The 15051-nt window shown below is 44.4% G+C and overlaps 1 protein-coding gene across 4 annotated transcripts in view; it reads right to left on the bottom strand.

Annotated features, from left to right (window-relative positions):
* The window catches only part of Adat1 (Adenosine deaminase, tRNA-specific 1), a 45808-nt gene that overhangs the window by 16630 nt on the left and 14127 nt on the right, over positions 1-15051 (bottom strand). For all 4 annotated transcript variants that reach the window (XR_012887185.1, XR_005111926.2, XR_012887184.1 and 1 more), the window contains exons 6-7: positions 14612-14842; positions 13846-14009 (exon numbers count right to left, since the gene is read on the bottom strand). Coding sequence is in view for 1 of the 4 variants with exons in the window: in XM_037436012.2 (XP_037291909.1) it covers positions 13846-14009; positions 14612-14842 (395 nt within the window). In the remaining 3 variants the exon portion in view is untranslated. The remainder of the gene's footprint in view (positions 1-13845; positions 14010-14611; positions 14843-15051) is intronic.

The raw sequence follows: 15051 nt of genomic DNA, 5'->3' as shown, positions 1-15051 counted from the left end.
GTTCTTGAGCCGATTTATGGCTCCAGATGTGAAAAGATCACCGCATCTCCACGAAGTGAATGATGATGAGCAGGCAAAGCAGAGAGACTGTTCCGTATGTTACTGTAAATCACCCGTGGCGTTGCCCACTCACACATGTTGGTCATAAATGATATGTCATATTGAGTTATGGATTTTGTTTTGCCTTCATTATTGCTGCTTTTTGGTCAATGAATAAGAGCCAATGGTTCTTCTATCAGATCTAGCCTGAAGTTGGCAAACACAAGGTCTATACACGTTCCCTTGGTGGTTCTTCATTGCTTTCAGCCATAAGAAATGCATCGTCGAGCGTATCAAGACGTCCTATATTGGACAAGCCAGTCATCCATGATGTCAATGTCCTGGTCTCCGAAAAGTATAAAGTGGCTGCCCTTCGTTGCCCTTTGAGCCACTGCTTTCTGCACCTTATGTTTGTTTTCATCCATGGCAGAAAGACAATGTTCCATGGTCATCATCGTCATCGGGTACCTTGCATGTGCTAACACACTTTTTAATAGTTATAAGCGTCATCATCATGGCGTATAGTGGGTACCTTACATGTGCTGTGCACGTGATAACGTGCTTATTCTTCATTGTCATCAGCGTCACCGCCATCGCCAAACAATGGACAAGCCTAGACCCTAAAGTGCTTGCTTTGCCCCTAAAACCTACGTGGGTGGTCCGGACATGGAACCTCCCATGTGGTACAGACACAGAATGCACTATGTATAGGTGATGTGGCCCTGATAGACAGTCAGGTGAACCTATGACAGCCTACCATCATGCGAAGACATAGAGAACAAGTGCAGCGATTGTGCGAGCAGGCCAAGGAAAAGAGTTGTGGGGAGATGATTTGTGCTATCTGTCCAACAATCCATGAAATAATGAAAGCAATCACCACTGCCCCTAGCATCATCCGGTACATAAGAGTGTGATCCCGAATGTTGAGTGCATTGTTCCATGCATGAACGGGGCATGGAGCCTTATCAAAATAACCCTTGGGGCATGACTATGGTACCTGGATGTGTTAACGATAGCATCAGAGCATACGCAAAAGAAAAACCCATCTCTGTCACGACTGGAAGGAAATAGAAGACTTTTCACAAAGTTAATTCAGGAAAAACTATTATAATCAAAGCTTTGTGCCAAGTTATTGTCATTAATTCAGGCTGATGCCAACAGTGAACCCTCTGGGTATCTGCCCAGGAATTGAAATTTATTCATTATACTGAGAACTTTGTAAAATCAGACTTCGTTGGATCAAGTTTTAACTGCATAACATCTTTTAGTAGCTTGTAGACAGAAGTTAAGCACAGGCTCATTATATCTCAGATATTTAAGCATACAAAATTGTATACATCAAGCACAGTGAGATTAAAAAGCCAAAATCTAGACATGAAACAGTGTTATAGGGTAAAAAGTGCACCAAAAAAATAATGGTGTTACAATCGGCCTCATGGGCCACCAATGGTGGTGCAAAGAACGCTTCAGTAACTTCAGTAGGGGTGTACGCATTTTTATTTTGCTATATCCTGGCTAGAACAGTCCCAGTTTAATTTGTTTACACATGCTCTCATTGTGTGCGTATGTAGCACAGAATATGTCAATGACTACATTTATTTTTCTTAGCAGCAACTCTGCAAATGACAGCTGTAGGAGGCCAAGAAATATATTTATTACATTTTCTACATACATGCAACCATCACGGTCATAGACATGATCTTGTCATTTAGCAGTGGAACTCAATAGGCCATTTAGTGTTGGAACATTTTGCATAAAAGCAAGAATGTCATGACAAGCTAGTGAATGAATCTATGCAGTTTTCTAAACAAAGCACAATTTTATGGCTTTTTCCCAAAGTATTACATAAACTGAGCACCATTTTAGCTGAAGACAAATACAGTTAAAACTCACTTTAGCAAAATTGATGAGCACAGCCCAATTGCATTAAAATGGAAAGTTTATAAAATTGAGCAAGCAATTTTTTCAGACCTTCTAAATCTAAAACTGTAGTGTATTAATACCCTGAATATACCACAGCATTGTATTTGCCTGTAATTCACACTTGTGCACATGAAAGGATTGCTCGAACGGCCCTGACACCCATGTGTGGGTTATTCCAGCCAGGTAGATGGCCAAGTGAAGCAGTCATAGGCCGCTTATATGAAAATACATGCAGTGGTAGTACAAGCAAGCCAAGCAAGAAAGTTGCAATGAGATGATCAGTGCCATATACCATATAAACTATGTAATAATGAAAGCGAACTTTGTAGTCTTCTTATGAAAAGACTTACAGAGATGATAAAGTACCACTGCCTTTAGCAACGCGTGATACATAATAATGTTGCTATCTGTTGAGTCTGCTGTTCCATGCATGGGTACCTAAGCAGCGTTGCAACAGTTAATATAGGGTTGTGACTAGGAAAGCTAGATTTTCTTACCACAATAGCATTTGAACACATGCTTAAAGAAAAACTCATTTGCATCATATATTGGAAAGGGATTGCCACTTTTTTACTTGTTTACTTCAGAAAAAATTCATTAAAAATATTCTTATGTAGTTGACTAAGTGATGCGGCAGCATTGCGTTCCATTGTAGGCAGTGGCCACGGTGTAGGAAGGGGAGGTGACTGATCGCCTTGGAGGCGCAGCAGAGAAGCTCGATAAAGAACTTGTTCGAGTTCACCTTCTTCCTACCAGAGGGCACTAGGAGTACCGGGGCCATGCGAGTCGCGAACTGCTAGCGGCCACTTCAGTTCGCTTCGACACGAGGTCGTCTTTCACATCGAACGTCTCTGTTTTTTGTGAACTATCCGCAATCTTTGAAAGTTTTGGTTAACCCTGTGAGCTTATACGACGTGCGTGTGGCCATGTAAAAGCGATGGGGAAGAAGTGTTTCGCCCCACGCTGCAACACAGGGTACAAGTCCTGTACCGAGAAACTTTCGCTGTTTTCTGCGCCGAAAGATGAACGTCTTCGGGTGTGGAGGAATGCCATTCCACGCAAGAATTGAATCCTACAGTCAATAGACCACATCTGTGAATGGCACTTCGAAGCCTCATTTGGTGAGCAAAACCTGGGAAGCGGTCTACAATGGCAATGTTTTGTGTCGAGCACCCCGGAAAGCGTCCCTCTCCAAAAATGCAGTGCCCAGTATTTTTCTGGACTGCCCAAGCTGTCCCTCGAAAGAGAAAAAACAACGCAAGAGGCCAGCCGAGAGACATGATGTCAACGAAACTTTCAAGAAGCACCAAAAGCAAAGCCAGAAACTCGGTGGCTCACTTTCTCAATGCTTTCTTGCGGATCTCACCGAAAGTGGTGCTACTGCTTCGGACATGCTCTTGCATGATTGTATCTCGACACCCCTCGCAGCGCTGTCAACTTTTGATGAACTGTTTGGAAGCCCAGCATGCATTGAGCTTCCATCCACAACTTGGGGTTTTCATCGACTGCAGGTTGACGAGCTTCGCAATGTTGTGTTTTCGGAATTGCGGCGTGTTCGAGAACCGCAATGCGCTGCTGACACAAGCCACATAGTGCAGTGGAAAATGCTTGACATTAATCAAGACATGCAACTCAATGTTGTTTTGATGGGCAAGCCGGTTTCTCACGAAGTATTGGGATTCAGCCTTGAGGTGTCAACCATCGACGACATCACAATCCTACTGAAGAACCTGGAGAGCCTCCACCTTTGCGGTGGCGATCCAATGGCAAAGGAGTATCCCCATGCACAACTGCAATGCAGATTTGTTAATGTTCGTGGACGGTGGAGGCACAGGAAGTGTGCGCAGGTTCTTTCTGCCAATCGTGCCTGCCAAAGGTGTGCTGGCCTGTCGGACACGCTGCGGGTTCACCAAAAGAAGGCACTGCTTAGGAAGCAAAGAAAAGGAGCCCGCACGAATTTTCGGATGTATAACTTCCGTAATTATGAGAAGGTGATAGTTTTCCGACGAGCACAGTATGCGCTAAAACGAGCCAAGGATCGCTTGACAAAGAGGGTAAAGGGGCTGCAGCAAGCACTGAAGACAATGCAAGACAAGTTTGTTGCCATTTCTAATGAATCCCTGCAAGAAAAGTTGGACAAACTGCATGTCGCAAATGCACAACTCATGGTCATTCAGGAGTGCATCGGAGCTGCTAATGATGATAAAGATATATGTTGTTTAATGGCGCAAGGGCCATTGATGGCCAAAGAGCGCCAGGAAATGATATCGGATGAGAGCAATGGTTATGGTAAATGGCTGTAAAAGGGCCTAAAACTCTGCGCTCTAAAGATGCGTAAGACATATTCATTAAAATCATGAAAGTGAAGTGAAGCATGCCTGGTGAGAATGAGTCTTTAGTTATCATGACATCATAAAATAGGAGCGTTATATTAGCACCGATTTCTCGCCAGCGCCCTTGGTCCCAAGGGCTGGGAGACAGGTGCTCTCTTTGGATGTAGCATCCGCAGCAGCAGCCTCCTTTCACAGGCCGTGCTACCGATCACTTGAGTAGATAACATGGAAAGTATTTACTTCCTTTAAGAATGCATTCAATGCATTATATTTAAAAAGAGGTTCGCGACCAATAAACATAGCTGGGTGAAGGGGTATGTGTTCCTTGTACGCTAGTGGAAAATGTTTTTTCCTGTAAGCCTCTAGCTCAGAGCATTCAAGGAGTATGTGGCGTACGGTAAATGGACGGCCACATCTGTGACAGCTGGGTGGGTCACCACCAGACAAAAGGTGTGTGTGCGTGCTGTGTGTGTGTCCTATTCTAAGCCGACAGAGACTGACCTCTGTACGGCGTGTTTTCGACGTGGGCGGCCAGTTATCGAGGTATGGTTTAATCAAGTGTAACTTGTTACGAGTTTGTTGATCCCATAACTTCTGCCAGTAAGCCCTGAGGTTTTTCCGTATGTTTGGTTTTACGTCCATTATAGGGACAGCAACTGAAGAGTTGGCAGAGCTTCCGTTAAGTGACCTGGCGAGCTGGTCGGCCAACACATTTCCTTCAATCTCGCGATGTCCTGGCACCCAGCACACGACGATATGTTGCTTGGAAGTATAGGCCGCGCAGAGTATTGAATAGAGGGATATAATTATAGGGTTTCTGTGTTTTTTAAAACTTTTCAACGCTTTTACGACACTCAGGGAGTCTGTGTATATAACTACCCTTGGCGTATTCAATTCTTTGATGTGTTTAACGGCTACGAATAACGCGTAAGCCTCGGCTGTAAAAATGCTTGTGCTGGTGGACAGAACGCCGGCATCCGAGAAGGATGGGCCAACCGCCGCATAGGACACGCCAGTATGGGACTTGGATGCATCAGTATAATATTCTGGACAGTCATATTTATGTTGCAGCTCTAAGAAATACATCCGAATGTGTATGGGAGAGGCATGCTTCGTGACAGCTACGAAAGATGTGTCACAGTCTATAACCTGCCACTGCAGGAGCCGCAGAGCGGGGGGGCTGAGGTGGTATTCAAGCAGTGGGACATCTATTTCTTCAGCTAGGTCTCTGACACGCAGCGAGAAAGGGCGTGCCATTGCGGGTCGATTGTAAAAAAGTTGAGAGCTGGACAGGTCGTTGATGGTGGAATATGCAGGTTGCTCACTGTTCGCATTTACTTTAAGGAAATATATGAAGGAAGAATATGTTCTCTGCAGATGGAGTGACCACTCGTCCGTTTCTACATAAAGGCTTTCAACTGGGCTTGTTCTAAAGGCAGCACCTTCAGGATATTCACACTTAGCACCTTCAGGATATTCATTGTTTTCAAGCATTTATTTTTAAGATGTTTTATGTGCGGTACAAAGGTTAACTTCGCATCTAAAATTATACCTAGGAACTTGTGTTCTGTGTTTACGGGTAGACGCTCACCCTTAATGACCAGTTCAGGATCAGGGTGCAAGCCTCTTTTTCGTGAAAAAAGGACACAGGTGCTTTTCTGTGGGTTCAGTTTGAACCCGTTTTCATCAGCCCATTTGGATACCTTGTTAAGGGCGAGCTGAACCTGTCGCTCACAGATCTCAAGAGAACTCGATTGAAAACCTAACTGCACATCGTCGACATATGTTGAATAAAAGATATTACCTGGAATGTACAGACGGAGAGAATTCATTTTTATAATAAAGAGCGTACAGCTGAGCACCCCACCCTGTCGCACTCCGGTTTCCTGTACAAATGTTCGGGACAGAACATTGCTCACTCTAACGCGGAAGGTACGATCAGACAGATAGCTTTCAATGACACTGAACATATTACCGTGTATACCTAGGTGTGAGAGGTCTCTCAATATTCCAAACCTCCACGTGGTATCGTAGGCCTTCTCTATGTCGAGGAACACAGATAAAAAAACTGGTTATGAACAAAAGCCTCCTGTATGTGTGCCTCAATACGTATAAGATGGTTGGTGGTAGATCGGCCCTCTCTAAACCCGCACTGGTATGGGTCGAGCAATTTGTTTGTTTCTAAGTAGTGGAGTAAGCGGCAATTAATCATTTTTTCAAATAGTTTGCAGAGGCAGCTTGTTAACGCTATGGGTCTGTAACTTGATACAGCAGAGAGATCCTTTCCCTGCTTCAAAATTGGAATTATAACAGCCTCCTTCCAGGAGGAGGGGATCACACCTGAAAACCATATGCGATTATAAAGAGAGAGGAGGGTTTCTTTAGTTTCGGAGGGTAGTTCCTTCAGCATCGCATACATTACGTTGTCAGAACCTGGGGTAGATGTATTACAGCAGCTGAGTGCTGTTCGCAGTTCTGCTAAGCAGAATGGTGCATTATATCCCTCATTTCTTGCGGATTTTCTTTCTAACTTTTGTTTTTCTATTCGTGCCTTGTAATTCTGGAAGATTCGGAGTAGTGTGAGGAGCTCGATATATGTTCGAAATGTGTGCCAAGAAAGTTGGCTTGATCCTCCAAGCTCTCCCCGAGGCTATTTACAAGTGGAAGGGAATACGTTTGTTGGCCTTTAATTTTCTTTACCTTATTCCACACTTTTCCCTCATCTGTGTACGAGTTTATACTCGATATAAACTTTGTCCAGCTCTCTCGTCTAGCTTGTCGACGCGTTCTCCTTGCCTGCGATTTGACCCGCTTGAAATTTTCCAGGTTTTCTGCTGTAGGGGAATCGCGAAGCAACGCCCATGCTTTGTTCTGAGTGGTCCGTGCTTTCCTGCATGCGTCGTTCCACCATGGGACTCGCCGTTTAGAAGACATGCCGCTCGTTTTGGCAATACATTTAGATGCGGCATCAAGTATAAAAGCTGTAAAATACGTGACAGCATCATCTATGGTCAGGGCAGACAGCTCAGTCCATGTCATGTGTGTAAGAGTTCTATACCCTTCCCAATCAGCTGAGTCAATCTTCCATCGAGGAACCTGTGGGGGTAGTTGATCTTTGTTCGGCGCACTCAGGATGATTGGGAAGTGGTCACTCCCATAAGGGTTTTTAAGAACATTCCACTTAAAAACAGGTAAAAGGGACGGTGATTAAATGCCAAGATCTATGGAGGAGTACGTGTTGTTTGCAAGGCTAAAATACGTAGGCTCCTTTATATTTAAAAGACATAAGCTAGAAGAGAAAAGGAGCTGCTCAATGAGACGTCCTCGCGCATCACAGTGAGCATCGCCCCACAGGACATTGTGTGCATTAAAATCACCTAGAACCAGAAACGGCTCTGGGAGTTCACATATTAATGATTCTAGATCACGTCTGTGTAGCTGTTGATGCGGTGGTATGTACACGGAACATATGGTAATGAGTTTGTTAAAAAGTACAGCTCGAATGACCACTGCCTCAAGGGCCGTTTGGAGCTTCAAATGCTGGCATGCTATACTACGATCCGCTATAATGGCTACACCGCCAGATAGTACGACAGCATCCTCCCGGTCTTTTCGGAAAATAATATATTGTCGTAGGAAGTCCTTGTGCTTAGGAGTTAAGTGCGTTTCTTGCCCACATAGCACTTTCGCATTAAACTTACTCAGAAGTTCTTGGACGTCATCTAAATTTCTAAGTATTCCCCTTATGTTCCACTGTATGATGTTGTCCATAGTGGAAAAAAAAAAGGGAAAAGTGCTGTGTGCAGAGAAGACGGAGATTAGCTCATTTTACAGGGCCTTTGTCAGGCCCAGTAATCAGCGTTCTGTCCTTTTTGGAGCGGTCGAGAGAAGCTCGCCGCTCCTTCGGCGCTTCCTGCGCCGTTTGGCTTGAACTGGTGTCCATAGCCTCTTGCTAGGCACTGGAGGGGGTCGGTGAAGCCCCCTTAGCCTCGTGATTGCCCTGGCTGCTGCCAGAGCTTGTAGAGGTCACTGGTGTGGACAGGCTGAATGTGGGTAGGGCAGCGCTGGCTGCTCCCGCCGTAGGGGCTTGTGGCATTGGCCTCGGCATGCTAGGCGCGGTCCGGGCAACTGCCAAAGGCCTTTGTGGTGCCGCCCCTCGTTGCACCACTTCGGCAAAAGGTGTTTTTAGTGCCAATGATAACGAGACCCGTTGTCTTGCTTCCCTGAATGTGATATTTTCCTTAACTTTTATAGTTATTATTTCTTTTTCTCTTTTCCAGGCTGGGCACGCTCTGGAGTATGCGGGGTGACTACCTTTGCAGTTAGCACAGAGGACCTCGTCATGACTACATTCATCAGCACTGTGGCCGGTTGTGCCACACTTAGCACACATCAGCTGTCCTCGGCAGCTCTGGGATGCATGAACAAATTGCTGACATTTGAAACAACGCCTCGGGTTTGGAATGAAGGGTCGGACATGGAGTTTTACATAGCCAGTTTCGAGAGTCTCAGGTAAGGTGGTTGAGTTGAAGGTGAGTATTAAGTGCTTTGTTGCTATTTCGTTGTTGTTACGTCTGATTTTGATGCGCTGGACATGTATTACACCTTGGTCCTTCTATCCATCAAAGAGCTCTTCTTCACTCAGTGTCATCAAATCTTCGTCCGTTACCACGCCCTTCACTGTATTCATGGTACGATGTGCGCTCACAGAGACGGGGATGTTACCAAAGGCTACAAAGTGCGAGAGTTTATTGTACTGCTCTTTGTCTTTTAATTCAAGAAGCAGATCTCCACTTGCCATCTTCGTGGCCTTATAACTGGTTCCAATGGTCTCTCTCAAGCACTTGGCAACAAGGAAGGGTCAGATTGCTCTAGCTTTTGTAGATGATTGTTCGCAGTGGAAGACATGGTATTTTGGGAAAGTTTCTCGTTAGAGAGGGGGTCGAGGATCCCATGGAAAAATGTGGATTTTTCGGTAACGGCGCCTACCACCCACCACGGAGTCCAACAAGGGGACGTGGCAGAGCATGTGGGCATGTCTGCGCAACGCCAGCAGTACGCAGTTACTATAACCCAATATGGTTTACCCTAGTTTTGATAGCCACACAAGGTTAACCCTTGCCGCCAGGAAAAACAGAAGTAAACGGAAGAGAGTAGAAGACAGGATAGATAAATAGAAAGAGATAAAGACGAAGATGTAGGGAGAGAGAGATAGGAAAAGGCGACTGCCGATTTCCCCTTGGTGGGTCAGCCCAGGGGTGCCGTCTACGTGAAGCTGGGGCCAAAGGGGTGTGTTGCCTCTGCCGGGGGGCCTTAAAGGTCCAATCACCCAGCGTCGGCTCAACCCCCAGGATCCCCTTTTCCCCGGACACGGCAAAGCCATGCACGGCTAGGCGTGGGAGGGAGTCAAAACTCCCCCGTTAGCTCGGGTCCGTGGTGTCGCTACACACCAAACGCCTACTTGCGCAGGCACCCCTGCGGGGACGCAGCTGCTAAGGCAACAGGCAAGAAAAACCACCGATACACGGAGAGTTGGCTTTTGTTATGCCTGCTTTTGCATATTCGGAGTCCATCTACGTACGCCTTTTTAAGGAACAATGACATCCTACCATTGCCGTGCGTTTCCACCGTGCGAAAGTACTTGTCAGCCATCCGTGTGAAGTGTGGGTTTGACGCCAGCTTCCTTGCAGCGTTCAAAAAGAAACTGTTGTCTAAGGACACATTCCAGCAACACAGTGTGTTAGTCTTTGATGAGATACAGGTGCGAAAAAAGATGCGTGGAACTCAAAGGCAATGACATACACTGGGTTTTCAGACTTCAGCAACAACTAACCGGATGGTGAGGAACTTGCCAACCACGGACTTGTTTTTACGCTTCGTTCATTCGTAGATAAGTTCTCGCAACCAATCGCAGTTTTTGCAAGCAAGGGACCCACAAAAGCAACCGTGCTTGCTCAGCTTGTCCTGAAAGCCGTAACTCTCCTAGAAGAATCAGGTGCACATGTTGATGCTATTGTTTCTGATGGCGCAACTACGAACAGATCTATGTGGAAGCACTTGGAAATGAGCGTTCTCTAGAAAACCCTAGGAAATCGTTTGAGCACCCGTTTGATGAAAAAAGAAGGGAATACGTTTTTTCAGATGCTCCACACTTAATTAAGTGTGCCAGGAATCGCCTTCACGCCCAGAAGGTGTTGACCACTCACAAAGAGAAAGTGCATTGGGCACATTATGACACCTTATTATTGAAGATGAGAAAAACCCAGCCTACTTGAAGGTGTGCCCTAAACTGACGTATGCTCATGTCAACCCGACGAACACTTTGAAAATGAGAGTGAAGTTGGCTACACAGCTGTTCAGCTGCAGCGTTGCTAAGGGTTTAGAGTTTTACTCAAATAGGGCTGTCCCAGGCCTACATGATGTCACAGCAACAGTGGACTTCACTCAGCGCATGAACAGCCTGTTTGACGCATTGAACAGGCAGGTGCCAAAGGAAGGTCTTAAGCGTGGCTGCAAGGACTTCAGTATCCTGGAATCGTCATTGAAGTGGCTGAATGAGTGGGAGCAAATGGTTGCTGATGGCAAAATGCCTAACACTAGTTTCCTGACACAGTCGACAGCTGATGGATTTCGCGTGACAATCATGTCTGCTCAAGGTCTTTCGAACTACCAGCTAAATGAGTGCGGTTTTACATATGTGCTTACCGGCAAAATGAATCAAGATGTCCTTGAAAGATTTTTTGGCATCATTCGGCAAACCGGAGGCCAAAATGAGCACCCCACGATGACGACCTTTTTACAGTTCTACAGTATGCTCAGTGTGTATAGTCTGCTTAAACCACCCAAGTTCGGCAACTGTTAAACTGAGCTTGAGCAAGAGGCTCCATGCTTAACACTAGCAGAGCTCACTACAGCCTTTATAGATGAGTATCCAGGAGAAAGCAAGCTTCAAGAACTTAAGAAGAGACTTCATGGGTATGTTAGTGAGGAGCTATAGTGGGAAGCTATTTATGACCACTCCTATGCCTTTGCTGAAGTTGTGGACTACATAGTTTACTATGTTACAGGGTTTGTGCGCCGGAAGTTGCTGAACAGCACAACGTGGGAAACGTGCAAACTTGGCCTTACGAGACCTGTTGCTCACTCGCAGATGCCTGAAGCAGCCCTCGTAAACTATAAGACTCTTGGAAAGCTCATTCATTTCACAACTAACATATTTGTCTTACTTCGCGCAGTAGAAGTAGAGTTTCAAAGAAATTGCACGCAAAGGAATGCTTACAAGCTGACCTTTGGTCATATATTAGATAACAACTGGCTCTTATTTCCTTGCATCACCCACAGAGATGAAGTAATTGCTAAAATATTGCATTATTATGTGGGCCTTCGGATGAGGCAGTATTGTAAGCAGTGAAAAGAAATGGAAAACAAGACACAAGCTCATAAAACTGTCAAAACTTGTGACAGCACAATCGTCCTAAACAGAGTATTTGGCTTGGTGTTTGAATGTGTGTGATTTCCTCAATGTTTCTTGTTGGGTACATTTTTCTGTAAAACAGTGCGATAAGCATGTATATGTGCGAACAAGCTTATTAGGCATGAATAACTGTAAAAACAAGTTAAACAAAAGTAACAACGCAAAACTGAAGTAGATATCTGCATCATGTGTGTGCCCGAGTTCAGCGAAATTCAAATTTCCTTCGTATGCCGAAGTCACCGTGACCGTGGAGGATAGCACTGGTGCACCGCAACATTTAATTGCCCCTATTGCTGTTTAAATTACTCGCATAGGTGGTTGCGTCTTCGCGAAGAATTGTTGAAGCTACAGTTACTGTCGCGTTCCAAATAGCGTACATGCACTTCGGCCTTAAAATTCACATACCAACTCGAGACGTTCTTAAGAATTTCGGTTCTTTCAAAACGGTATTTTCGTTTGAAGCGACCCTAAATTCATGCCACCGAAATCCAAGCGCACGCTGTATACTGAACAGTGCGAGGTGCCTTTCATGCCTGTGGCAACTGAAGACCCGCAGTACATGGCCCCTGTTCGTGCAGCGCCACCTACGAGCGCACACGTTCGCGCCGAAGCAAGTTTCGCCGCGCTCGCCCGCCACGTTGAGTTACCTCTCCTTCCTATAATACCGTGGCAGTAACCATTGTTGGAACACCACTTTCGAGCAGCATTGGCATGGTGTCTTTCATCTTCCCTCTAATATTTGTCAGCAATTCTTCTCCTCAGCACTCACATACGTGCCATGAGACAGCATTTGATGTGCATTCCATGACCACTGAAATGAGTGTTAGGCACCGAAATTTTACGAAGTTCGAATTTTCCTGACTTTTGGAGTTCTTGCTGTAAGCTTGACACCCTGTCCTGCAGAGGACTTCTATTTCAGTATTATGAAAATCAGTGAGACCTCCAGAAAGTGTGCAGTCTTGCTATTTTTGTTTTAAACTACGGGGACAATGCATTCATGTGGATCATGCATCTTCACACTCTGCAAGCATCATCGGATAGCAAAGTGGTCAAGATACTCTGTGTCGGAGTGTGAGGATCCAAGCACCCAAGCACCGGAATACCCAAGCACCAGAACCCAAGCACCAGAATAAAAACTTATTTCTATTTCTTTATAGTGGCAATTTTTTTATGTGACAGACAGACAGTTTTCTCATTGAGTTGGCATAAAAATTCTTAAACATTTGAAACTTTGTTAAATTAGGCTTGGAGCCTCGTTAGTTTCGTTGGATCGAGATAATGACAACATCAAAATCTATGGGTATCTGCCAGGAAATGGAGATTTCATCGTTAAAGAGGGAACATCATAAGTTCAATTCAATTACATTGAAGTTTAACTGTTGTGAGACATTCTACTAATAATTTCATTGACACACTCTGTATATAAAACTCTTGCTGACATAAAAATTTAACAATATTGCTGACAGGCTGTTTATCTCCAATAATAATTCCACTACCCCCTAGGATGTTTTTTATTAGTAAAGTATGCTTTACACTAGTATTTTGTTACAAATAAATCTCATTACAACTTTCCAATACGAGAACTTCATTTTTGTATAGGCTTGTATTATTACACTATTTCTGCTCAATACACTTTCAAATGACCATAAATTAATAAAATATCAAATTAAAGTACATGTAGAAAAAAGCAGACAACTAGCAGACAACACCAGGAACTAGACAAATTAAGTGCACCAAGCATATCCCTGACAATGGCTGTCCATGATTTCACAGGTAATAGTGCTCTGGAACTTTTTATACATGTTTTAGGAATGTGCTAAATAGTATTTCAATACCTTCATAAGAACAAGCAGGCCAACAACATTGAACTGCCTTGATAGCAAGCCCATGCACCAGGCAGCTGCAAAACCTCTTTGCCGATGTCACACACACAAGAGGGTGCCACTCAGATATTTAAAAACTTTGTGAAGACTGCTAAAATATTTAAACCCTGCTAAATAAACTGATCATGTGAATCATACAAACATGTTGATGTAAAAGTGAAAATAATGAGATCATCCGAGAACAAAGACTCACTTGAAGCACATGGAATGGCAGTATCGGCATTGTTTTTAACTGCCTTAAGGCGGGAATGGCAAAACATCTTCATACTGTAGTGAAACTCAAGGGCTGGAACCTCATCTGAAACTGACAGCCTCTCATCAAGTGCTCGTCGCATTGCATCTTCACTGTACGGACACCTAAGAAAAACCAATGTCCAAATGCATACTGAACATCAGATGCAAAAGCACTAAAAAGCGTTCACCAGAAAAATAATATTGGTACCAATAATAGCTGTCAAGCATGAACCAAAAAGTACAACATTGCATTTAGCTGACTTACATTTTTCAGAACTTGTTAACAAGAACTATGGGTCAAGTTCAACTAGGACTCTTTCCTGACTAAACTGGCCTGCACTAAAAAGTCGAAGTCCCCGCACAAAAGGCAGCCAGGTGCCGTGCATTGAAATGAGAACTTGACCATTTTTGTAGTGTATGACAGAGGCTAAATTTGGGGGAACACCTGCTGCACTTGTCTTGTTTACATCTTTTTTTTGTCTTTTGCACAGTGCTTCCTATGATACAACATCAACATGACTAAGGCTTCAGTGCTGGGATCCAAAAAATCTACCTACATGTTATACTGAACTAAAATGTAAAAATTTCTATCAGAATATGAAGTGCTGTTGTTTGAAACACGCGTTTTTCATGCTTATAAACACTGCAGCACCTAAAACTTTCACAAAACAAAAGAACTATTTTCCAGATAAATGTAGCAGAGAAAAAGCTGATAGCTTACGCACCCTGCAACAATCACAGAGGACAGACGCAGCGGTTTATTGCTTGCCATAAAATGGGATAGCAGTGCCCCCTCAAGGCCACAGCAACGCCATTTGGCCATTTTATCACTACATGACATGGAGAGAGATTTATCACCCCTGCCAGGCTTGGTTCGAGTCACACCCAGTTGGTGGTAGTCTGCACCAGGCAGTTTCTTGTCCTGGGCCACACCTGGCACACACTTGGCACCAGTCCTGCATGGACAAGTAATGCTCCTACTTGAGCCATTAAATGTGAAAGGAGTCACTCAAAGGTACTGCTGCACATGCCACCCTTACATCAGCTTAGCATTCTTATGTTTCAAATTCATATGTGAACTTTTCTCATCAAAATCAACATTACCAAAAAAAAAAAACAAAAAAAAAGACCATGACAGTTCAGATCACGTAAGAGTAGGAGGTTC

Source organism: Rhipicephalus microplus, chromosome X, assembly GCF_043290135.1.
Source record: "Rhipicephalus microplus isolate Deutch F79 chromosome X, USDA_Rmic, whole genome shotgun sequence".
NCBI lineage: Eukaryota > Metazoa > Arthropoda > Arachnida > Ixodida > Ixodidae > Rhipicephalus > Rhipicephalus microplus.
The sequence above is the reverse complement of the archived record's forward strand: the minus strand, read 5'-3'. Positions and strand labels throughout refer to the sequence as shown.